This window comes from Hyalella azteca, unplaced genomic scaffold, assembly GCF_000764305.2.
Source record: "Hyalella azteca isolate HAZT.00-mixed unplaced genomic scaffold, Hazt_2.0.2 contig9209, whole genome shotgun sequence".
NCBI lineage: Eukaryota > Metazoa > Arthropoda > Malacostraca > Amphipoda > Hyalellidae > Hyalella > Hyalella azteca.
Window position 1 is genome coordinate 92,527 of NW_025939286.1, and position 25,845 is coordinate 118,371.

The 25,845-nt window shown below is 41.1% G+C and overlaps 1 protein-coding gene across 3 annotated transcripts in view; it reads left to right on the forward strand.

Annotated features, from left to right (window-relative positions):
- Nucleotides 1–25,845, forward strand: part of LOC108680652 (steroid hormone receptor ERR1) — a 74,059-nt gene that overhangs the window by 10,245 nt on the left and 37,969 nt on the right. The window contains exons 1-2 of one of the 3 annotated variants that reach the window (XM_018169528.2): nt 7,867–8,845; nt 15,986–16,336. In XM_018169528.2, the coding sequence (XP_018025017.1) occupies nt 7,997–8,845; nt 15,986–16,336 (1,200 nt within the window). In that variant the 5' untranslated portion in view covers nt 7,867–7,996. Of the gene's footprint in view, nt 1–7,866; nt 8,846–15,985; nt 16,337–25,845 lie in introns of those variants that run through there. The other 2 variants (XM_018169529.2, XM_018169531.2) reach the window with 2 other exon arrangements.

Consider the following 25,845-nt stretch of genomic DNA (forward strand, 5'->3'; position numbering starts at 1 on the left):
AACGACGCTGTTGCCCGATACAGATTATTATTGTTCCAACATCGTATACCGTAGGAAGTGACAAGTTACGCTAGTACGGTAATTGTTTCACATATATCATCAGTATCACCTTGTGCTGTGTTGTGCGTTGCGTGTCAAAATTTAGTTGAACTGCGATTATTCCATATTTTTAAATAATCTTTTGTTATGTTCAATCTAGCTGCTAAAATTAGTATGACCATTAAATTATTTTAGAAATCAATTAGTGTGGGTAATAATTTGAGGAAAAGTTTAATTGATGGCCATTTAATTTTTTATTAAACTTTATTTGCTACTATCTACTTCCTGAAGGTCTTTTGCCCATGATGTTCATACTGTCCCGGCAAGTGTCCTCTAATAAGCAGGCAAATACACTGAAAGGGCAGTAGATACACCGAAAGATCTGAGCATGGTATCGTGTCAAGACCACGGATGAGTTGGCTCATCATTGCTTTTTACGATAACTGGCGTTCGTTCTCTTGATGCTGCATCTCCCTGAATTGCACTATTTATCTATTTTAATATCAATATTAACGAAATAATTATTTCGTTCAATGTATTTATACGACTTTTGACATATGTATATGTCTTAATAGTTACGTCTTGAGTAATTTTTTCTAGATTGTTGCACGACTTTCTTTGCAGCTGACTTGTTAGGTTTTTAATGTACTTCCATCTCGTAATTGTGAAACAAATGGTTTCTAATTCGTCTTTGAACAAGTTATCTTTTAAGGTCATAAGCTGCAGTCTCTTTTTGTCAAGTTTCATTACGTTTTCAGAGTAGCTTAATAGTAAATTCGTTCTTTTACCGAATTACCTACCCTCTCCTCAAGTGCAGCTATAAAATCACTTCTCATTCTGTCCGAACACACCATCGACAGTCTTATCTATTGGTCTATTTCGTCGACAAGTTAGAGAATTGCTTAGTCCAATTAAAATTTGCATCAGTGGGGCCCGTATGCACCAGTGTTGGTTGTGCAGCAGTGGAGCCCCTCGGTAGTTTGGGGCCGAGTGGCATCCTGTTCTTCCTCAGGTGTGGGGGACATTCAGTGGGGTGGAGGGCCTGGATGGGGAAGAATCACCAAGCACACGTTCCGACAGTTCGAAATTGACCGCACTCGCGAACGGACCTGTGCACATCCATGCTACTGCTGGCGTCACTGACACTTTGAATGCAGCTTTCATGGTTTTAGTGCAATATGTTTTTTTTCATCTGTTATTTTGAAGTATAGATGTTCGTTGACTGTGGCTAAACAATCGGAAACATCATTGACGGTTAGGTAAATATTGTACGTAGGTACCGCGTACCGGCATTATGACGAGGTGCACTTCTGATGGTGAAAAAGTGGCATTGAGACTTGAACGATGATGTGTAGGTGCCGGCCGCACATAAACCTTAAGAATAATTGGGTGTTATTCACGATGATAGCTACTAGTTCTTTCAAATTATTTAGTTTTCAATTCAGTTGCGTGCGTAAAATGTGAAGATTACCTCCATTTTTCAGTCACATGCATGTTGGTTGCAGAAAAAATTTGACACTGTTCACGTACTCAAGATTTCCTCTAATTTCATTTACAGTGTCATGACCTTGTACCTCAAAGTCTTGGTTCATAAGAAACCACTATAAGAAACAAGATTATGTTTGTAGCTTTTAACTCTGTAAAATGTCTTCTATGCAAAATGCTGACATCCCTGATAAAGTTTATTTGCCTACTTTTTCATGTCTTGCCTGCTTTTTTATGTCTTGCCTGCTTTTTCACGTCTTGCCTGCTTTTTCACGTCTTGCCTGCTTTTTCATGTCTTGCCTGCTTTTCCATGTCTTGCCTGTTTTTCCATGTCTTACAAACTTTTCACAGCGTAATGCGTTCGCGTGACTCAGGTTAAATTCATAGTAACGAATTCATAAGCCCCTTTCAACACCTCTACCAAAAAAGAAGCTATTGCTATCGGGTATCAGAATGTGACAGTGACGCAGTGTTTCTATCTTTTTCTATTTAACATAATTTTAACAAACTGGCTGCCTTCCTACCCGCTGACGATCTCTCAAAAAGGTGTCTGTCGGTCGCTTGCCCTTTTTTTTGTATTTTTTCTTGATGTTAAGAAGCCTGCATCGCAGCTTGCAATGTCGACGCTCTGCTGGCGTCCATGCCTGAGGAGTTTGTTTTCTCCACCCCAGCAACTTCCGCGCTCCGAACCTGCGTGTTTCTTTCGCATGCGTTCTTCTTGGTTGAATCAGTTCAGTCAATGGCAAAACATGAAACGCATGCGCTTTGTTGATGCTCTGTCTATTACTGATGGTTTTGTTCCTGTAGCCCAAGTTCCTCACTATTGCCACGCTTTCAACTTTTGCGCCCAACTAAGCTCTGTTGCTAGTTGGTAGTGAGACAGACAACGTAGTAGTGCCACTGCTGCCGCATATAGGCGCGTTTTTTTGCAATTGGTTAGTGGTCACTACGCTATGGCTCGTTAGTCACAACTCTGTGCATGAAGTATCTACTTGGATGATTCTCAATAGTAGGCTTTTTCAAATTAGCAGTATAATTTGTTTGCTCGACCAATGTATCACTATATCTACGGGTTCCTCATCCAACGTGGCGTGATCAATTTTCTCTCATTGTCTCTTCCTGAACTCTCGCCTGATTGTTGCTAAGCAGTTCGTGCCTTTGTATCTTCAGTTAGTAATTTGGTTAATTAAAGATCTGCTTAATTCAAGAAATAGTGTCTGTAGGATTGCTTAAAAACCAATACGGTGACGATCGATGAATGATTCGTGTACTCGGTGAATCTTTGCTACACGCATTACGAACTCGCATTATTTTGGTGATTTAAAAGTCTCTATATTAGAATGGTCTGTATTTTCATGTAATTGTAAATTACATAGATTATTGTGTTTCAATTCGTTAATTATCGTGATGCCTATTCTACATTCATTTTAATGTGGTCCCACATATGATACGTGGCAAGTAAACATGACATGGTTCTTTCATATGTGCACCTAGAAAGGGATTTCGATGCGCAGAGTGTTTAAAGACCGATCCTGGAGCAGTATTATACCACTTAGATTTTCTCTTTGTGTAAGTTCGTTCTATCCAAACATACCAAAGTGACACGTTATCCCTTAGAACTTTCCCTTGACTTTGAGCTGTGTACCAAGTGCAGCAATGCAGCTGAGCCGAGAAAGAATCCTCTCCTTTTCCCTTGGGTGCCCTACAGCAACGCTACCTAATAATCCGCTGCCCTCTATACACTGCGTACATGGCGTGGAAAGTTAGCCCCGAGACACACATGCATGGCAGCCGCTCGCGCTCCACGATAGTCCGAATAATTGTTAAGAGAACGCCATGACTTTGACTTTGAGGAGGACACGCTGCGATATCGACCAGAGCGCTCGCTATTTGCTCGACACAGGTGTTGCTAGAACGCTGCCAGCTGCGGGTGATGTGGTCGCTCTATGTCTGCTATATAGGATGAAGTCTTGGTGCTGCTGTGATGTGGCTTCTGTATGGTTGATGCTGCAATGAAATCTTGTTGCTACTGGATTTACGTGATGCTGCCTGGTATGCATTCTAGATGCCGTCGGCGATACTGTATTGGCACTGCCGGTGATGTAACAATGCGCCCACTGTCATTACACCATTAATAACAAACCTGCCTTCAAGTTTTATTTTGATGGTTGAAAAATATTTCTCATTTATTTTTTGGCAAAATCTAAATGTTTTCGATGAACCAAATAATGAGCCTGAAATGGGATTTGGTACTCGCAATTGTCACTTATTGCTTGCTCGCTGAAAAAATATGTTATCATACCAAGCACACAAACTTCAATAACTTCAGTTTCGACTCGCGAGCAACACTCGTATTAACCAACGCCAACGCCTATGCGATTCGTTTTCAGGGGCCGTGTAAATAGAGCTAACGTCGGTAGACAGAGATTTAGACTCGGCAGCTAACCTACCGGAGCTGCGCGAGTTGAACTTCCTGATTCGTAGACGCCTGGCCTGGCGTCTTCGAATGCGTTCATATAGTGTGAATCCGGTGTTGTAGAGGTCATGAGGTACGTTTCCTAGCTGTCACGGGTTCCAATTAATACCGAGTGTACACCTATCATTCATTATCTTAATGAGTACATGGCCGCTCGTAGGTGTAACGGGAAAAAAATTTGAACAGTTATCCGTAAGCTATAATGTTAGATAACTAATTGATTATTCTCGTTTGTAATTGAAGCGGTTGTTTCGTAGTAGCAAGGAATTAAATGCATGTTAAATGCTACAAACAAAAAAAGAGAATCGTTTTAGTTTCGCTTTTAATTCGGATTCATTCCAAGTGCGTACCTGAGGAAATGTAAACTTGTTGAGGATACACGATCAGATGGGCCATGAACGCCTGAGCTGTCCGTGTCCAACGACTTCCGGCGATGTTTCACTCATTGCGAGTCTGGAATCCACATTACCACCGTTCGGCAGTAGTATTTATGATTGTTGCGCCCTAAATTTATTCCGGGCAAATCTTCAGAGCAGATCTCATTCTTTAACAAGTTAAGGCGATAAAGTAAACGGAAGTATTGCTCGTTTTTGCCACCTCTACTCCTGTTCTCCTCTAAGCTTGATTAACACAAAGATCTTTATTTAAATCACGTGCATTTTTTGGAACTATAAACTTTTCTGCTGTTCAAATTTTAAAAGCTTCGAGTATGTTTAGTTGGGAACAGCGCTAAAATTACGTCCACTAATTTTTGTTGAACACGACACGGGAAAGTATTTGAATTAGGTGTTACCCACGCACAGCCGGACACCCAAAATTGATCCACGTCTTGCTTGTGTAACTAGCTGTTCCGCCCAGAAACTTTCGCTCGCGTGCCACTTTCATCGCTGAGAAAACTTAAGATCCATTTTTGCACACTCATGGCCTACTGTGCAACGCACTTATTTTCGACTTTCAGTTTGGAAGGAAGGCTTTTACATCACCGCCCTATTATTGGCTAGAGGACGTTGAGCAATTAACGGTGAGGCAGGCTGAGCTTTCTCTGACTCATGTCTCGCCTCGTAGATGACGAGGGTCCCCTTGCATTCATCAGTTTCCCTTCATATGATCGTTGATAAGGTAAAGGTTCCGCGCCTATATATATACGGAAATTTATTTGGATTCCTAAAACTATCTGCAATGCATGTTCCGTTTTAAGCCTGACTACCACCGCTGACATGGCACTATTGTTATTTGCTAATGGCGTAACAATATACGCAGAATTGAATTTGCAAATGGAATTGAATTTAATTAATCGAATGAGACTATCCAACTATTCCGTCCAGTAAAATAAACAGCATATACTCTTCCGCATTGAATTAATTCAAGTAATGGTTGCATGCTGGGGCTAAATAATTATTAAAGATATTTCTTCATTGAAAATAATCATAATCTGATACCGATTACTTGTTGCTATCTTTGCTTGCTTGTAACTTTCAGGAGCTGAACATCGACTTCCAGTTTGGCTAGGATCTTTCGATGTTTCACAAATGCGATTACAGTTTTAGGCTGAGTCACATACCTTAGTTGATTGATTTTTAAGAAGGTGAAGGGCATTGCATTCTTACCAAAAGGTATACATCATTGTGTAGAGCTTACCATGCTATTCCAGGGCAGTTTCGAAAAAAAGAAAGTGGTTGAATCGAAGAAATACCTCGTAGAGTTTTTTCCTTGCGGCATATGGGCGCTGTGTGAGCATGTCTCGCGAAACTCTTACTTGAGCTTTCTTTTTGAAGAACAGATAGAAGGTTGTGTTGGCAAGCGTGATAAGGTCAGCGCTGCATAGCGTGCAACGCGGAAGCAAGGGATTCTTTCTCCGAGCCGGAGGCGACCGACCACCTACCAACCGGTTTGTTAGGTTGTGTGTGCGAGTGTGTGTGTACGTGGCGCTGTGCTGGAACACATCCGCGCGCTGGTTGAACCTCTCGGTCGATAGAGAAAGCATCGGTCGAATAGAGGTCAAGTTCAGGACAGCTGAAAGTCAAAGCCAAAGCTACACGTTATGCTCGGAATTCGTGTTACTTGGGGACCAGCTCTTGAGCCTAAGTAGGTTGCTGCACCTATTTACCGTTGCTTGTCTTATTTACTCTTCGCCGTCTATAGAATAGTCGAGGAGAATAGCCTACTCGACTGAGGTGGTTTAGGGTCCATTGCCGCCACCCGTTGGTTGATTTTTTTTTGTCGATACGCTGTGGAAAGGTGAAATTTAATTTTAGAGTTCAGATTTAAGTTGGAGTGTATCTAGTATCTGAATCTATCGAATTAAGCTTCACACGAAAAAATGTTATTCCTCCTCGAAAACTTTTTTTACTCGAAGTCTTACTGTTAGTAGCAAGGGCTTTTATTTCTACGGCTGCATGACATCACAATTGTTGTCGCCGTCTCATCAGTGACAGTAAGACGGATCAACATCGCCTGGATGTTTAAAAAAATACATTCAATAAATTCATGGGAAGTTGCATCGGTTTCAAAGAAGGTTGCCGTAAGGCTGTAAGCAAAAATAGTTCATAATGTGCAGGTGCGTTGCTGAAGCACCTGGTGAGGTTATCTTCCCACTGGATCGATTAGGTGAACTTTATAGTGTAGAGGAAGGCGAGGTGCCTTCTGTTGTTGCCCAAGTAGCGCCTTACGCTCCTGATATCTTCGCCGTTCAGGACACGCTGAGTTCCCTGCTGTCTGCTGACGCAGAAGAAGCTGTGTCGCGCAGCTCGTTGCGATGTACCAGGCAGTACAATAGACTAAATCGGTGGTGCTACAGTCTGCGATGTTCTAGGGTCTCGATGAAACGTGCTGTTGAATATTCTGGGAATAATCATCATGATACAATTTCATCTCGCGAAACGAATTTGTCTAAGCGTAACAAGACGCACACACGCAAGGAAGAGGAAGCCTATCGAGGTACACAAGCTCAGTACTAGCTTAACTAGATGCAACCCACATATTATCAGCAAAATAAGATACACACGCTTAGTAACAGCGTAACAGTCTGAAACCCTTAGTATTATGATGAGCATAACTAGATGAGCCCTCTCATGGTGTCACCAACGCTGAATGCCTTGATGCTCCAAATGCGTCCTGACGCTGCACACGCACTATACGCACTCTTGGTGCATAACACGCTTCGGTTGATCTATACACGCACACACGAAGCCTCAGTGTAACGAAAGTCACGGCCAGACTATCGTGTCGCCTGTACTTGCACTCTAGTTGTGCTTTCTCTGCATAGCTCAGTCGTTCATGGCATGTTTTTTCCTCTCCGGCCCTGAAATTTCTCTGTAAAGGCCGCCTATGCAAAATATGCACACCATAAACCGATGCTTGCGAACGTTTTTGATTACAGAACATTATTATTCTTGTTTTTGCTTCGTGTTGCTCGATTTCATTAGTTCTACAAATTTCATTATAAATATTAAGTCCATTATAATCTATTTTTTGGTATTAAAAGTGCTTATGTTTTGTAATTTGGGGAGACAAAATTAGGAACGGTTCGAGGATTCAAGCTTACCTTAAATTCCGGATACTTGAACTTGACACGTGTTTTGTTTTTAAATATGACACTACTCGTAAGGATATTCGCGAGTGTCAATTAGACTTTTGATCATTCGTGATATCTTAAATGATTAGAACGGTAGTAAAAATTCATAAATCTAAGCTATTTGGGCCATATTCTGGACACAAATGAACTTTTTAAACCGGATCTGCAAATTCACTTCTTCCTCCTCAGTTTCTCTTTCAATTGTTTGTAAAAAGTTACTATATGTTGAATCTTACTTTGAAATCAACTTGTTATAGTAACTTATTTATCTGATGATTATTTTGACGTGATCTTTCTCAACAGTCGTGTTAATAGATTAGTGATGGAATCGGATTGAATTTTTAGTGCACACAAAAAAAAGACTCGTGATGCGATCTACAATTTGCCTGTGAGTAAATATCGCGTATAAATGTGCATGCAGAATGGAAGCCCTGTGTAGAGAAATCCTTGCCCGCGAAGTACTACCTTCAGCAGACCCCTCAGGGCCGCACCAGCGGTCAATTCATGAGCCTTCAAGCCTTCCCCGATCTTTGGTGGATACCTTCAGCTTCAACGCCTCGGCTCCCATCGCCTTCGGCAAGTACGGGGGAGGGGAGTCAGGCGGTTGCCATGCCAGGTCACTCGACGAGGGCCCTCCGAATTTTTGTTCACGAATGGAGCACGACGATGTGCCTTCAACGCGACGCTTCACCAAACTAGAAAACGATGATCTTAGCTATACCCATGCTGTCAACCCTAATGAGATAACCAGCGACCGCATACGAAAGAAGAACCCACGCATCAACGGCGACTTAAATTCCGAACGCCATTATTCTAATTCTCTGGATTTCACCAAAATGGACCACGATGTTATCGAGCCAAACCAAACCAACTCTTATGAAATGCTGGACCACGAAGATGCTCTTTATTTACGATTTACTTCGGACAGTCCGGAATTTTCGTCTTCACTCACTGCCGTTGGTGGCGCTACTCCTCACTCGACCAATGGTCCATCGGGCCTCCACGCGTTCAAGGATGGGCTTCCCGACGACGATCTCAGAAACGACTCCATGGATTCGTCTTCTCTCCGACTTGATGCTGCAGATTCAATGGTAAAAGATACCTTCGAAGTTAATAGTTATTCTCACCCCATGAGCTCTCATAAGTCAAGGACATCATCAGGAGATGTTCTCTATACCCAGCATGGTCCCAGAATGGATGCGGTGCTTATGGGTGATGTTTCCTCGAGCAGCGAAGTCTCGTTTATCAACTGGCAGACGCCCCCTGAACAGGTTTGTCAATTTTCTTCTACATTGGATGGTTTGAACTGGTCGCCTGACAAGTCTGCCTTTGGTCATAAACTGACGAATTCTTTCAATTGGTTCTGGTCACTACTACTCACATTCTCATCTCTTCTAGTTACGACTTGCAGAATGGGTATTTTGGTTTGAAATAGAGGCTCTGTTTCATTAATAGCTTTTGATTTGCAACATAAAATTCCAAAGAATAATCTTCCTGAACGACCATGATCCAATGAGTTTTAGTTACTGACATTAGATGCTCCCTATTTATTCATAACTGTATTAGAAAAATTCTAGAGACGGCTAAGTTATTATTGCCAAAATTTAGGTTACCAAAACCTTCATCAATAACAGTTTTGTATTACGTGCCTTAAAATCAAATTGCACACTCCAAAGTTGAATAAGTAAAACAAGCACAAGTCATACGTGGCAATTCTCGAACTACAAGTCATTTGGGTTTCATTTCACGTGCTCTTTTCCAGCGAATGCAGCATCTTCAGACAACAATTCACTAACAGAGCCAACGGATGGTAATTTATTCTACTTCGCCCATTTCCCAACATTACGCGATACTCTTTACCGGCAATGACTTGGAGCACAGAAGCAGTAAGTGAGTGCTACATTAAAATACGTGGGTTCATCGAGTCCATTTTATGCGTGGTATCTCTCGGCATTGGGTCCCGCGGGCCTGCACCCTTCTTGGCTTTGGTCACGACGAGACGCAGGTCGTGAGTCCCAACCATCAGCGTCGGAGTAAGTCGTGATTCAATTGAAACCTAACCAGGTATATGAGCGGCCACCTAATGACTGGAGATTTGCTGCTCATGTTCATACCACGTTTCTTCTGAATTGACGAAGAACGTCCATGTATCTCTATTCTGTGTATGTTCTTCTACATGGTGTATGCATTTGTTGCTGGTGCATGTAATGTAACTCTGTCTCAGATTTCGATGAACGCAACAAATGCATTTGTATTGTTGTGAAAAAAATCGATGTTGTAGATTGTAGGTTTATTAAATTTCCGCCTGTTGGGTTATTGGTTTAAGAGGGTGTCAATTTTCAAACGTGTAATTGATTATTTTCTCCTTTCAAAAAATTGAATTAATTGTTTATATATTCTGTGAACTAAATGATTATTGTTTAAGATTTACCGCAAACTTTGACGCTGATTTGTGTCGGCATTGTCAGGATTGCAAAATTCTTCGTCGACAATGCACTTTCAATACATATATGGGCCGGCATGGCTGCTACACTGTACAGTGTACAGCTCGGCCTCCGATATGACACTGCCGAACGGCGTCGTACGGCGACACGCCGAGCTCCCAGGAAAACGCAACAATGACCGGTGCCACGGTGCTAAGTAAGCGCTGGCGGCGAGCGGCCTCTAATGTGTTTATTTTTTTGACTGGGTTTTATCCATTTTGTTTCTGATTGATGGTACTTCCCAGATCATTACAACCATTGTGTAGGTAGTAATTGAGAGGGAACATTACCAAGTTTGACACACAAACGTTTTTTCAATCGTTTTTAATGTTTACAAGTAGTCACAGATCGTACGTTGTCTTACATTTTTGTCTAAAATATTTGAATAAAACCAAAAACATACATAAACGAGTGGCTTTCCCTCCACATAAACTTGTTTCAAAATCAGTGACCTGGATTCCTATCGTATGAGAAACGTAAAGATCTAAGTATATTAAGGCTGTGGTTGAAATGTTTGCTCATAGTGCAACCCTCGGCAGAGGGTAGACATTTATCATGTGCTTTCAATACCACCGGACTTGTTATAGTTCAACAGCAGACATTCTCTAATGGAATCGACGTTAAACAACCTCCATGCCCAACAAGGGTTGAGGTGAATATAACAAAATATAACTCGGTACTCAATGCAGTGAGTGACAGAGCGCATTTTCTCGTCGACGAAAACGTGAAGTCACGGACGGACGGACGGACATGGCGAGCACAAAAGCGTATTTTCTCCATAAATGAGAAAACGCTCTAAAAGTAAAAGCAACTCGTCATTATTGCTACGTATTTTAAAAGAAGTTAAAAAACATTGAAATGATGTAACCCGATCGTGCCACATTGTTCCAATCGAGAAATTATTGCAGTTAAATCGCATTGATAGCGTTATTTTTGAGACTTTAATTGATGTCCTAAATGAAACTTGCGTTGATATTAAACCGGATTTATTATCATCTCTTTCACATTTTTGAGCATTTTTATTACTAGTAGCTACAGTAGAAGCTAGATGCCGATGCTATTGAACACCATATATGTGTAGACTTACTTTCAACTTTCTGCCGAAATAAACTTGTACCGTACCAGGGATCGAACCCTCAACTTTTAACTCTGTGCGACGCCGTATTACACTCGGTCGCGGTGAAATTTGCTTACTTAGTCAATTATGAGTAATTTGGCCCTACTTTTATTCTTCTTGTATATAATTTTATTTATGGCATCTATCTACACTGTTCTTTACAGAAGTAACGCAGTAATTAAATACCGAGTTATCTTTATCCTGTTCATGCGTAAAAATTTTCTATCTATTTTTGTTTCCTTTTTAAATCAGCTTTTTGTAAGGAATTCATACAAGCATAACGGCTAAGAATTTTATTGAAATTTTAGAAGGTAAACTTCGGCTCCAGCGAAGTAGAATAACGGAACTGCACTGGATGCAGTTTAGGGAACTGAAAGTAGAAAAAGAGACTTTGCTAAATAAATGCCGGAACTTGAGAAAGAGTTTATCAATTATGCTCAGTAATTCCAATTTAGCGGTACAAAACTTGACAGTGAACACATATTCCCAATCTAACCTCAAATGAAATAACGCGTACAGCAGAAATAATGTCGCACTGGCTGCACTGGAGGCACGAAACACACGGCAAAAGAGATGCGACGTATGAGAATACACCGGAGGAGGAGGTTATACTGTAAATTGACAGTTACAAACCAAGATTAGATTGATCAGCAAGTGCTATTATATCGTATGCAATTTATCATTATGAGGATCAAGATATATTGAGCAATTTATACAAAATCAAGTTTAAATATTTCGAGACTAACCTTCTAATTTATTACCGCTGGGGTAAATTTAGAAGTGGCTTGAAAGCCGTTTAGAGGTAGGTGTTTGCAAGTGCAATTGAGTGCATAGGTTAGTATATTAATAGATGACTTGGTAGACCCAACGTGATTAAGTTAATAGGGTTAAAGCGCCACAGGGCGTAAAGTTGATAGGCTCGAAAGCCGGCAATACTGCCAAGTTTAATTAATGCGTCAGAGACGTCTTAAGAGTTGGGTCAAACCAAATAGTAACGTGGCATGCATCAACTTGATAAAGGGCCCATAGCATGCATTAATTCAAAAAGATGATAGGAAGCGAATTGCACTCTAGTCACTGCGGGCAATACAGCAGCCTAGAACACCATTTAAGTCACCTCCGTATCACATAAGCCAGTCAAAAGTTGAGCCTTTAATGCTTCAAAATTTCTCTCGAAATCGACACTTAATCTAACTTAATCTTTATTGTCTCCGTTACAGTAAAAAGGAACCTAATTTTAATTAAATGGAACATGAATCAGTAAAATTTCTAATAGTTTCACGACCTTTTCGTCCGTTAATACCACTTGTAGGTCTAGTGCAGTCGCGAGGTAAGGACCAGGTACATGCTTATATCCTGCTAACTAATAACTAATATTAGCCGTTAATAAGCTGCATTCTATGTAATTTTTCTTATTAATTCGTTGTTTAAGGAAAATGTGAATCATTTATAGCCCATATGCGTTCGCGCACTACCTGGAATAGCATCAGCATGATTAACTATTTTCCTATTTCTTCTTAAACTATTTTGCTAATACAGGTCAAGCTGATACGTGCTTTTTGAAGTCGAAATACAACATTGAGGTGGAAACGTTGCAATGTTGAGGCAGCTTATGAACGTCGAAATCGAAGTTAAATTCAGTTGGTGGAAGAATTGACTTGGAACGAAGTGGGAATTGGACGAGATGACGAGTATAAATAATCTAACGTGGTGTGATGACACTAGTTTAACGTTTAAATTTTGTTGTACATGTATCCCAACTACCTGTATTTGGCTAAATTTTCAACTACAGTAGGACCTCGGTTAACGGCAATAATCCGTTCCAGAAAGGTTGACGCTGAAACGTTCGTTGACCGAAATAATTTACTCAAAAGAAACAACTTAAATAGAAATAATTATTGCCCAGCCCTTCTTGACTTGGTACCTGTATATAAAAGATACTGGCTATATAGGGATATTTATTATATGAGAACAGTTATAAATGGAGCTAAATGAACATGGAAACCGAAAAGAAGGAAAATCATGGCACTATTGCTTGGAGGAGGAATCACCCTTCAGGAAAACATCGGTAATTAACCGATGCCTTCGTTAACCGAGGTTCTACTGTAGTACCTGAGATTGAAAATTTTATTAACATCCGACAATCGAAAATTGACGTAATTATGGCCGTCTCGTGTCTCACCCTCTATTGGTTACTGTTCGACGTCGATTCGATGTTGAATTCGCCGAACTCGTAATGAACGTTTCAACGTATTTTGCCTGCCGGGTCGATACATTCTGCGTGTTTTATTGAGGAATTATTAACAAAAAATTTACGAGGATATTGCTGAAAATATGTCTCAGAAATTCACGGAAGACGTGTTGTACAATGCATGCCAATTATGCCTACGCGTGCCAAGTCATTATTGAAACGACAATAGAAGTTGAAGATAAGAGCTCCGTAAGGCCGCAAATCGAAAACGGTAGCACAACCATACAGTTTTTTGAGTCAGCACTGTTAGATACCTGACTTGATGTAACGCCTAAATATTATTTAACTAATTTAATAGCACAAAAATATGCACAAGGAGTTGGATCAACCGTTTTCGTCTGAGCCGCATTCGATCGTCGATTGAAATTGATCTACCTATGATAATATCTAAATTGAAGTTTGTTTGGGCTGAAATGCTGGTGAATAATCGTATTAATATGTTCCAGAGAGACTGTAAGGTATACGTAATAATGTTATAAGACATTATAATGTATTAAGTTTGATGAGGCACGAATTTGTCGCTTTTTGTTTTCCAAGAAATTTTTTACGCTACGATTTGTGCCAACGCTGCTGCCGGCAGTTAGGAGGATTGGTGGACTCAGCCCCTGCCGGTGGTTGACGAATTTGTAATGCTGCTGTCGGTTTAGATGTATTCCGGCAATTTCCGTTCATCATAAATCGGTGAGCTGAAACTGCCTGTTTGTCGGCAATGAAATGCTGGAAGCAAGATGGTCGAAAAAAGGCAAAGTCAGCGGACAAAAAAGGCCTATAACTTAATATATACTAGTACCTATATTTGTAGGTTCCGGTGTCGCAATCACATATTGTTTTTTTTTTCGCACGTTTTAAAATAAAAAGTGAAGTACCGCCATCATGAATTTTAGCCTGCCAACGCTGCTGAAAAAAAAATAAATTGCGAAATTTGTCCAAAAAAAATATCGGACAACCCTAAAGGTGCTTGTACACGGGGATAGTGCAGGCGGCCAGATCTGCAGGCGGCTGCAGATCTGGCAAGTGTTGCTCGCTTGGTGACTATCCGGCTAGTAAGCCGGTACACACGTGGAGAGTAGAAGGTGACGCTATCTTCTCTTTCGCGCCCGCCAGTGCGTCATTAGAAGCCGTCGAGTGAGGTCTGCGAAGATGGTTAGTGGATCACCTTCAACAACTCGATTCTGAACGTCGTTTTTATACTTTTTATTCTAGCCCTTGAAAATGCAGCGTCGGGAACAACTAAACCCTGACTAATAAGGTCTTCTTTCCGTTTCAAAATACTCGTTTCTCCCTTCATTTTGTTGGAGTAACCATCATGGAAAACATTATACTTTTGCATATCTTTGGAATATTTAAAAAAAAATTGAATATCGTCTTGAATCCACTTAGTTTGTTTCTTCTTAGAAACATTATCGTTCAAACAAGCCATGATTCACTTGACCCAAGATACTTCGCAAGAGCGGCACAGATGCTCTCACCATGGCTGCATCAGCGCTACTAGCCACTTCTCCAGCCAAGATATCAACACATCGTTGTCCCGCTCGGCCGCATCTCGGGCACTTGCCGGCGCATGCCTCTGAAGCGGCTGAACCCCTATACACGAGGCTAGTAGCGTGGACAGTTCATGCGCCGGATGAACTAGCGGCTAGTACTATCCCTGTGTACAGGCACCTTAATGCTCATAGTGCGCAAGAAACGCCGTAAATTGGCGCGTACTGACGATATCAGCTTAACTCAATGCCGAAGTCAGAGGTGATTCATAACTGAGTTCAGCTCTTTTCTGACCCACACTTTTTTGTCCCGTGAGTCTTGGTTTGTAAGATTTCTGTGTTGCCGCATTCTTATCCAACGATTGTGGAGATTTGACTTCGTACAACTTGGGCGTATGACTGCATATGAAGGTCATTTAACTCGACGCCATTATCTCTCACGGAATTAAGTACAACGTGGCGAATGGCTCGGTAGAGTTCATTCAACTGGACGGCTGACCCTGCTTACTGCTCGTATAAGAATTAAGTTGGCCCTGGCGATCTCCTGACTGCTGAGCTTCCACGTTAATTAAGTAGCGCTCTCGGTTAACAGTTATCAGTTTTACTGAATTGTACAGTATTGAATAGTGCTGCAGATTCAGAGTGTGATGCATGCACTACCCTGTACCCTAATGTTGTAGTTCGTGCTGGCTGTAGGCTGCTTGTTGTTGGTGAAGACACGGTGTGAGGGGATGCCTGCTGTTCGCTGAGGGTACAGGCATGGGGATTGTTGCTGAGTCTACGGTCTTCATTAGCGCTGCAGGTACAGCATTCTGGCTATACGCTGTACTTTAATGGATGGTGTATGTGGCGTGGTGATGGCTGTACGCTATACTTAACTGGTGAAGGCAGTGTTGTGCTGGCTGTACCCTGTTCGTTAATGGTGTAGGTGGTTCTAGTTGCACCTCAGTGGTGTAAGTAGTTCAAATAGATTTTTCGCCGTTTAAAAAAATCTTTACAAGTTTTTAAGTATAATTCACGACAAATTTTTTAATGATGAATAAATTTTGCTTGGTTTTCTCATTGGTTCTTGTTTGCAGATGCGCATAATGGGTGGCGGGAGCGGCGCGGGTGGAACAGGTGTCGGAGGTAGTGGAGGCGCGACTATGATGTCGGTGGAAGAGACTGGAATTAAACAAGAGGATGGAATGTTCAGCGGTCTTGCAGCGAACGGTGGAGGAGGAATATTATCCAGTGCCCCCGCCACGCCCACCACGCAACTCATCCACCATCACCTCCAGTCGAGCGGGCATTCCCCTGGTGGAAGACTCCACGTCAACAGCACCGGAGGAGGGCCTCTTGCTTCCACCCCTGATGGAAGGAACAGAGCTCCGTCCTGCAGCTCTCCTTCAGGCCGGTATTCGCCTTCCACCACTGCGCTTCCTTCTGAGGTAATTTGTGGCAGTTGTGAAGAATGTGTTTTTTGCCTCGTTTCATCACTAACTGTCATTCTTCCATCAAATAATTCACTATTTTCAACTTCAAGCTTTATTGAAGTCCATCACGTTTTTTTGCTTCTTCCTATCATATGATTTATTTATTTTCCCTGGACGATTTATTTCAGTCTATTACGAACCGTGCTTCAACCAGTCAAAAAGTTTACTCTTTTTCTCCAGAAGTTTTATTTTTCTTCACTCTTTTTGCTTCCTGCTTTCAACTGATCACTTTCCCTCCATCAATATATCTACTTATCTCTATAAAAAGTTCCAATTATCTTCGGTCAAAATCAAGTTTTCTATATATATCTTCTTCCCTACATCAACTAATATACTTTTTTCTATCCACAAATCAACGTTCCATCAACAGACTCATTTATCTTCATCCAAACGCCTACTTTTTGCATCAAAGTATCTAATTTTCTTCATAAAATGTCCATTTTCACCATCAAAATATCAACGTTTCTTCATTAAAATGTTTCCTTTTGTCCCTCAATTTTTCAGCTTGCACATGTCTACTTTTATTTATAAAAATGTCTCCTTTAATCCATTAAAATATTTTTCGTTTAAAAAGGGAAGGAATGGGAATTGATCACTCACTTCTATTAAACGATCACTTCTCGCATTGAAATATCAACGCCATTTATTGCCAAATTTTGAACTCTGTAGTATGCACGGCAACGATAGTACTGGTAGTATATTGGCAAGGGATGTGTGGGCGCGGTACGGAGGTTAAAAAGGTGAGCCAAGGCGAGGTAGAGAGGTTAAATTGTCGAGAACTTGAACAAAGTGTGCAGGTCTTTCGTGACCGGAGATATGATTCTTCACGATGACAATCAGCGTTGAGAAGTTGCAATAGTTACAAGAATATAACAGGACTATTTGTTAGACTCCTGCGTTTGGTATTTTTTTATCCGAGACGAGACAACAGGCTCTGTCCCTGTTCGCAATGAAAACCGGGACAATTTTCAGCCCTCCGTAGGAATTCCGGGACGATACCGAGACGAGACGAGACATCCCGGTTAAAATATGTACCTTAAAATTTCCCGGAATTTGTAGCCATTTTAACGAGACGAATCAATTATTGATGTGGTGTAAACTTTGGCTTACCATCATACATTTATACAGAGCTGGGCAGCGCTACTTTGAAATGTAGCGGCCGCTACCGCTACATGCTCTAAATGTAGCGGGCGCTACCGCTACCGGTACAATTGCTTAAATGTAGCGCCGCTACCGCTACCGAAAATGTAGCGGCCGCTACACGTAGCGCGCTACTGCCCATCTCTGGTAACAACTAACATGTTGACACTAGTAACAGGCTGAGGTTGACAACATTACACCGAAATCTTTCGTACAGTTTTATTCTGTAATTTATATTATGTATGTATCATGCAGGTCTTTAAATAGTATTTAATACTTACTATTAAGTAAAATCTAAAAACTTTATCTATAAATGTAGCGGTAGCGCTGTAGCGGCAAAACCTCGTATCGCTACTTATATATGTAGCGGGCGCTACCGCTATCGCTACAATTGCTTAAATGTAGCGCCGCTACCGCTATCGCTACTGAAAATGTAGTGGCCGCTATAGTAGCGGCCGCTACATGTAGCGCGCTACTGCCCACCTCTGCGTGTATATAATAACTTGAGACGTATCCTTTCACTATTCTGATTGGAGCTCGGCAATTGAAATGATTTTTGCTACGAATACATGTTGTGGTTTAATATGGTACTTAATCTTGACAGGCAAATGATGGTTTGGAGGAGGCCATACTAGCTGTAGCTGGTGACATCGGCTGACTGGACAGACTTTGATTTGCCTCCAGCTCAATCACAGAATCAGATTCGTCGATCTTGCCTTAAGCAATCTCCTTCAACAAAAAGTTTGGAAAGAAATATCAACAACATTTTAAAATACAACAAAATTTAAGTTGGAAAAATATAATAGTTTGATCTTCGAGAAAGAGCTCGAAATATCCACGTGTATCCTTTCTAAATAACGTTAAACAAGCCCAAGTGTTTGATAACAATTCAGGAAACTGCGCAATTGTGAAGATTTCCTGGAGGCGTAGAACGAAATTTTACTAAAAGCAGAGATAATCTAATACTAGATTGTCTACCCATGTTTTCGAAATGATTCGTATCGTAATCGAAAACTTTTTTTTTCTTAAATAATTAAGACGAATCTCGTCTCGTCTCGTTATGTCTCGTTTCAAATCTGTCTCGTCCCGGTTCATAATTTACCGGGACACAAGTTTTAAAGTCCGGGACAGAAGTCTTGTCTCGGTTCATACGTTTATTCCGGGACAAATTTTACCCTCTGTCCCGTTATTTTTTTCCCGGAATTTTCTCGTCTCGTTTCGCCTGTCCCGGTTCATTTCGAGAAAATTATTTCGAGACGCAGGAGTCTACTATATGTACTCTGTATATTGCGATGTAGGCCATCATGCTGCGTGTGGCATGATGCAATACCCGGCGCAGATCTGATGCAACACTCGCGTCTCGTGCCGCCCTCGGACGCTGCGAGGGCGGCTTCGACCGTCCCTCGTCAGAAGACCGCGTAGCGTCCTCGGCCCAGCACGCAGCGTCCGTTCGTCTGTTCTCTATCCTTGAGCTAATTTAGTATAAAATTTCTTCTACCGAAATTCTGAGCTAATTTCGTACCGAACTTATTATTATTCATGTGATCGTATTCTAGAGATGATTATCTATATTTGTGCTATATTTTCCATACTTCTCATCTATATATCAACTATCGCCGTAGGCTTTACCACTGAGCTACGTTAAGCCGTTTGTTGTTATTATTATTATTATTATAATGATTAGGCTTCTTACCTTCGGCGTTTATAATAGTGAATATTTTATTATTATCCCTTGCACGCTGCAATGATCTTGTACCTATGATGAATATTAAAATTATTGCATAATATCATTTAATATTTCCGGAAGCGCCTACCTAAATTTTTTTCTTGACTTATCACGATTTCTCAAAAGCATGAAAAAGTGTTAGGAAAACAGTTGTTTCATGTATATTGGTTCACGACCTGTATACTCGTTATAAAATGTACGGCATGTATGTATAGTCCTGTTGAAAATAGAAAAATTGAGTATCTCCTCCGACCTACGCAGGACCTCCGTCTTTTTCAGCCTCTCTGATTATTTTTCAACCCACCATCCGTCCAGGAAACCTCGACTGAAATACTTAACAAGCTTACCACTGAATCGTATAAATTAATCGCCCACTGTATTAATGCTAGCTGTCTGTACGAGTGTTTATACAAAATATCAAACGTATTCTCTTTCTTTTACTAAAGCCTCACCCAAATGCTTCCCCGAAGTAGCGGAAGTACCGTCTTCTCCGCCTGTATTCGCTTGCCTGGCTACGTTTGTTCATTCCGTACCTTATTTCCGCTGAGATCATTTGTCGTGATTTTGGGCTCATCTCGGAACCAAGTCCCCGATCTTGCGCCTCCACGTAACTCTGACTGATGGCGAGGCAGCCGAAGTGTTCCTTCTCACGTGGCCACTCCAGCAGATGCATTATCTCTCGAAGCCGTTCACAATCTTTCCATCTCGCGGGCTAACAAAATTACCGCGCTACATGCGCGTGATTTACTTCTTTGTTCCCAAATAAAATTTGTAATAATTTGCACTACTTTATTCTCTTAGTAGTAATGAAACTGTGGTTTTCGACTCTGAGAAATCAAAATTCTCGCCATACTGAATCCGTTTATCCTACTTCTTGGAACTCTTGACTCTTCTTTCTTTCTGAAATCTCGCATCTCTTCTTTACTGGAAATTCCTTTCTAGTCTGTTGTGCAAGTCTTTCCTCTATTCTGTTCCGCAAGCCTGAATTTGGCCTAGTCTATATTAGATTACTAACATTCATTCTTTCAGACCAGTCTGACCTGTCTAAAACTAGAGACAAAGACCAGTGTTCCCTGTTCTCTGTACTTAAAGTCTCTTGTCTTTCCTCTCTATATTCTCTCCATACGTTCGTACTTTGTCTTATACCTTCTCTTCTCTAATGGAAGTAACCCCCTTTATTCTTTTCTGTAAGCTTCAATCTTATTCTGCTCTACATACCTGCTCTTCCTTGAAAGGATCCCCTGTTTAGTTTACTGAATACCTTATTGCAGAATGCCCCTCTATATTCTGTACTGCTAGTCCCCTCATTCTTTACTTGATGGCTACTATATCTTTCCTCTCTCGTCTCCTCTCCATGCTGCCCTGGAAGTTTTACCGTTCGTCTGTGCTGAAATTTTATTTTTTCTCAGTATTGAAAGTCTTTCCATTGGTCTGTACTAGAAGTCTCTTTTCTCTTCTGCACTAGAAGCCTCTCGCCCCTCTTACATTGAAAGTATTCGGCCTCTTTTGTGCTAGCATCGAGTTTAACTTACTTTCTCTTCTGAAAGTCCCCACTATCTAGAGGTTCTTTCCTTGTCTCCATTTAAAGTCTCTGTCATATTAATTTCTCAAATTTTTCCTTTCTCCAGTCTCGGAAGTCTCTCCTCTCTGCAGTCTTCGAAGTCTCACCTCAACTCTCTGTCCTGAAAGTCTCTCCTCTCTGCAATCTTGCAAGTCTCGTCCCTCTGTCCTGAAAGTCTCTCCTCTCTGCAATCCCTCTGTCCTGAAATTCTCTCCTCTCTGCAGTCTTGCAAGTCTCACCCCTCTCTCCTGAAAGTCTCTCCTCTCTGCAGTCCCCGAAGCCTTACCTCTCTTCAGTCTCTGAAGTTTCTTCTTTTTCAGACTCGGAATTTTTTCTTCTCTTCTCTCCTGGAAGTAGCACTTCTCTTGCTCTTTTCCTTGTACTGTAAAGTCTTCCTCTCAATTGTACGGTGAAGTCTCTTTTGTAATGGACATTTCTCGTTTGTTCTATGCTGTAGTCCACTCTACGGCGATGAAATTCGGTCCCTGACATTATTGCATTTTGATCTCCACCGCATGCAGTAGCTGACGTTTGCACGAAATTGAGTTGTCCGCGACATCTCTACTACTGGAAGTCCTTGATTATCATCATGCGAAAAGAAGCCCCGAGTTTAAAATTCCCATTGCATGCTCTTCTTCATTATCAAAAAGAAGAGACAATGCAGGGAGACCTTCTGCTCCAGTTGGTATTACAGCAATCGCTCGCCGCACAAAACTTTGGACGCCCGAAATGAGAGAGCTGAGGCGGGCTGGCATCCAGAGTAGAGTTGCTTCAGTGTTCATACAGTAATGCTCGGGATAAGCGTTTCACTCAGTTATGATATTGTCTCTTTGCCTGGGAATTTTGGTTACTTGTAAGGATGTTTGGTCTTTTAACTCTTCTGAAAGAGAAGTTTAAAGCTCTAGTGTTCTTGTATTATTTCTGTGATTCATGAGTTTGTGTCAGACGCTTGGTGCATAAATTTCTTGCAATTATAATGAGCAAATCGAGTAGACACTCAGTAGATCGCATGCACGTGGGATCATTCATGTCATGTTTGGAAAGGTTCCTTAACAAGGGTTTCAGCACTACAACACGCACATTGTACGATTGCTCCTCTTTAACGCAACTTGAAATGATTTCAAGTGTCAAGCAGGCTGCTTTCATTTGTTTAAGCAAAAGCATGTGCTTTGCTGTACGTGATCATCATCCCAATGAAGTTATAAAATATAAAATGACGAAAAAACTACAAATTAAATTCTGAAATTGCGCAGGACGGCGTTCAAACAATGAGTCTAACTAACGTGGTACTGCTGTGCAGGCTTCTATGAAGGATGCTTCAACAGAAGCATACCATGTATACAAACTGAAGTACATTACGAGCATAATACTATATCTGAGTGAAAAATTAGGTTTTATAGAATGACTCACTCAACGAAAATTTTTTTATTTAATTACAAAAATTTTGGAGAAATATCTCCTTGAAAAGACGTATGTAATATTCTTCGGTGGCCCTATGCACATGTAAATGACAGCCCATGTTTTATGGAATGGGGTTTTCCAAAAAGTTTTTATTGTATTTAATTGAAAATATTTAATAGAATCCCTTATTGAAAAGACCCGAGAATGTCATTTCCGTTGTTTAATCTTTAGCAGACCTACCCGTCGACCTGCTCGTCTCGCAGCGTCACCGTGAGTGCCTTCACACACTTACTTTCTTGGCACCTCAAGCGCTTTGCCACTTTCACTCTCGGCAACTCCCACTCATGCTAATGGCTGCTTTTAACTATAATATATCTTTCTATTTTTCTTGTCAGTGCAGTCTGGCATCGGTGCATAAGGTGCTATAATTATCTTGAAAGATAATGTGTTTCTAATGATTTCTTAGAACATGTGTAACCAACCCAGTGCTTAGTACACAATTTTCTGTGGAGATAATTTTTCTGTAGGAGTCATTGCAGCCTAGCAACTGATGGTCAAGAAGACGCGCGCATTTTTTCTAGCGTGGCCAAGAGGGACTCAAATAAAATGCGCACGCACTGTACCCTCAAGTGCTCGCGCTCGGTCTAATTTTAAAACGTCTCGGAAGCCTCACTCTCGAGTTCAAACTCACTCTTTTCATCTACACTCTTGTACATTTCCTCCCGCTCTCTCTATTGCCATCTCATCCTCCCGCTCTCTCTCTATTGCTATCTCATCCTACCGCTCTCTCTCCCTCTCGCCTCTCTTTCTGCTTGCCATTCACTCTCACTGAGCACGATGTTGCTGCGACTTCGTCAGTAAGGTTTTGGTGTTCGTACGAGGAGGTGTGGGTGCCTCAGTTCTCGCGCTCTGTCAGATCCGTGTAGCTTGTTCGTGCGGTGCTAGTCACAGCAATCCTCCAAATGTCAGAGATGAAACGGTTTCATGATGACTAGAACAGGCAAACTCTTCCAACTACAGGACTAAGGCAGTATTTTTCCAGTGCGTTGCAATTTGATAAGTGTGCCGGTATTTGGTTGTGTGCAATATAGCTTTGAAAAGCTAGTCAGGACGTACGGTGTTCCATCACAACAATGGAGCTCCAAACTGCTTGACTGAAAATAATAACACTGTTGTTTACTGAACTCAACAAATTCTTAAAAATAGTTTAAAAATTCTTTACTCTGTGTTTGTGTTATGTGTAGCTTTTATTTTTCATTTCATCGCACTCTGACGTCTTTGTTTTTGTGCGGAACAATTCAATCGTGCATGGGATGTTCTGGAAAATTTTCCAGAGTAATGTTGTAGCGACTCTAGGTCGCAAATTACATCTTTCTATTTAGTTCATGTTAGGTTGTATTATTTACAGTCGAAGTAATTGAATTAACCAACGTTATCATGTAACTTTATTAACTTTTAGATTGCATTGCATATGACTGCAAACTTGATCCCTCTCTGGGTTCAATAAACGATTATCTGACGAACAATCTACTGAAATTAGCGACATCCTTGTATCGTATAAACTTTCATTTTTCGGTCCTGGGAACGATTTACATTGACGGGAAATTAATTCGCTTACTAAATGATGTGATTACCTACAATATGCATTAGAAGTGTGCATTTAGTTTGTTAACGTAAGACGTCTCATTTATTTCACATGCAGTGTTTACTTCACGACCTAAAATGTTCCCTGCTAAAGTTAAGTGTTGTTTTTGCCGTGTGTTATTCGGCCGGACGCATGAAGCCAAAGGACTGCTGGGCGCGCGCCACTTGGACGCTGTGTAGACTTCCGTGCTAAATAATCTAACTTCCCGCAGTCTGCCCCGTTGGCTTCATATTTGATTTAGGCTGAACATTTATCAACTATTGTGGGAAGATAAATACAAAATATTTCACGTACTGATTATTTACTTGTATTTTTTAGTGGGGCATGAATGTATTTCTGTATTTGTTTCAAGTAACCCCACAGCTTGCGAGTGCTACAGCAACTACGCTGCGCAGACAGCCTGGAGTCAAAAACTTAATTTTATTTTGTAACTCAATTCAAAATCTGAGAGTTGTTCATCTCTTGATGTTGTTCTTCTGTTAGTTTGGTAAGTTTTTTGCTCAGTCATGTGGGAAGAACGATATTTCAGAGCTACTTTTTGTGATTTATGCGCCATGTTGTATGAAACCCCGGTTCTGATGATTTATTAATTAATTTTAATTCGGAATGTTTATTTGTGTACAAAAGATAATTTGTATAGAAATGAGTGTAGAGGCCTCGGATTTGCGTCTCGACGGCAGTTGCTGAAGAAATTATTTGAGCGCCGACGAATCACCGAGTTCTAAAAACGACAATGAAAATCTTCGGATTTGATCCAGTGTGTCAATCTTGCCGTTGTCTCCAATCCGTCTTCTGTGCAAACAAGTATTCTCAAAATGTTGCTTTTTTTGAATCGTTGTGGGACCTTATCGGAAGTGCTATAACTCATATAAAGAAAGTACTATATACCTACTCAATGCTATACTATACTGAGCGAAAGTGCTATACTTTGCTGTATGGAAGTACTGATGTAGGAAGACGGGATTATCTTTCAATATTGAATTGATGAAGCAAGGCTTCCTTCTATATGCTTTGTCAAAAACGTCCACGTAAGAAAGCTGTACTCGATTAACAGGGACAAGGAGATCCGCGCTATAAGTAATTTTCCTGCTAATAATTAATGAAGCGTTGATGTTAGCAAGCTTGTGATTTGAGTAACTGATGGGTAAGATAAGGATGGTCGCGTTCGTGTCATAGACATTCCTGATAAGACATTCGCTTCTTTGTGATCGCTGGATAAAAAGAAACATTGATTAAGAAAGTGTTAGCCTTGCGTCAATCATGACCAAATGTCAGGCAAATATCAAGACAAAGACAGACTCGTGGACTCCTGTTAAGAATTGAGCGTGGGTTTGATGGATGTCAGTGTAGAGATGCTCGCAACAGAAGCAAGTGTCTTATTAGTTTGTGAGGATCGTTTTTCATTCCTCTCTCGATTTTCATTAGCTAATTTTTAAGTTTGCTCACCTTCTTTTGTTCCCTGCTGGGACTCATGAATGCAGCTCTTCTCACTTATGTCTAAGGCAGCCCCTGCGTTCTCATTCAAATGAGAACGTCAAACTCGGAATTTCCCTCGGAATTGCTCGACGCTGGAGCCTCCAGTCGATGTGTGTCCTGGCTCTTCGAATTTGCTGGCAGGAATATCGGTGGCCATTCATAGTGCCTATTGTTCTCTCCTTATTCTAGATTTGGTCCGCCTCCCATAGGGACTTAGGGACTTGGCTGAGCTGTTTTTATTGAGCGCTCAGAACCCAGGGACCGCTGAGACACTTGGTCGCTTCCGATGGAATTGTCAAGGAAATTTTTTTTTTGTTGGTAATAGCGTCAAGACCAAGGGAACGCTGGCATGACATTATGTGTGCTCGGGCACATGAAATGCTGTAGACGTAAACGGAACACCGAGGATTGGTGTCCTCTTGAGAATCCTCAATATCTGTTCCACGTTAAAACATTCTATGTTTTATCTTCAAAAATTTCATATAAATTGCTAATGAGGAATCCAAAAGAAATTA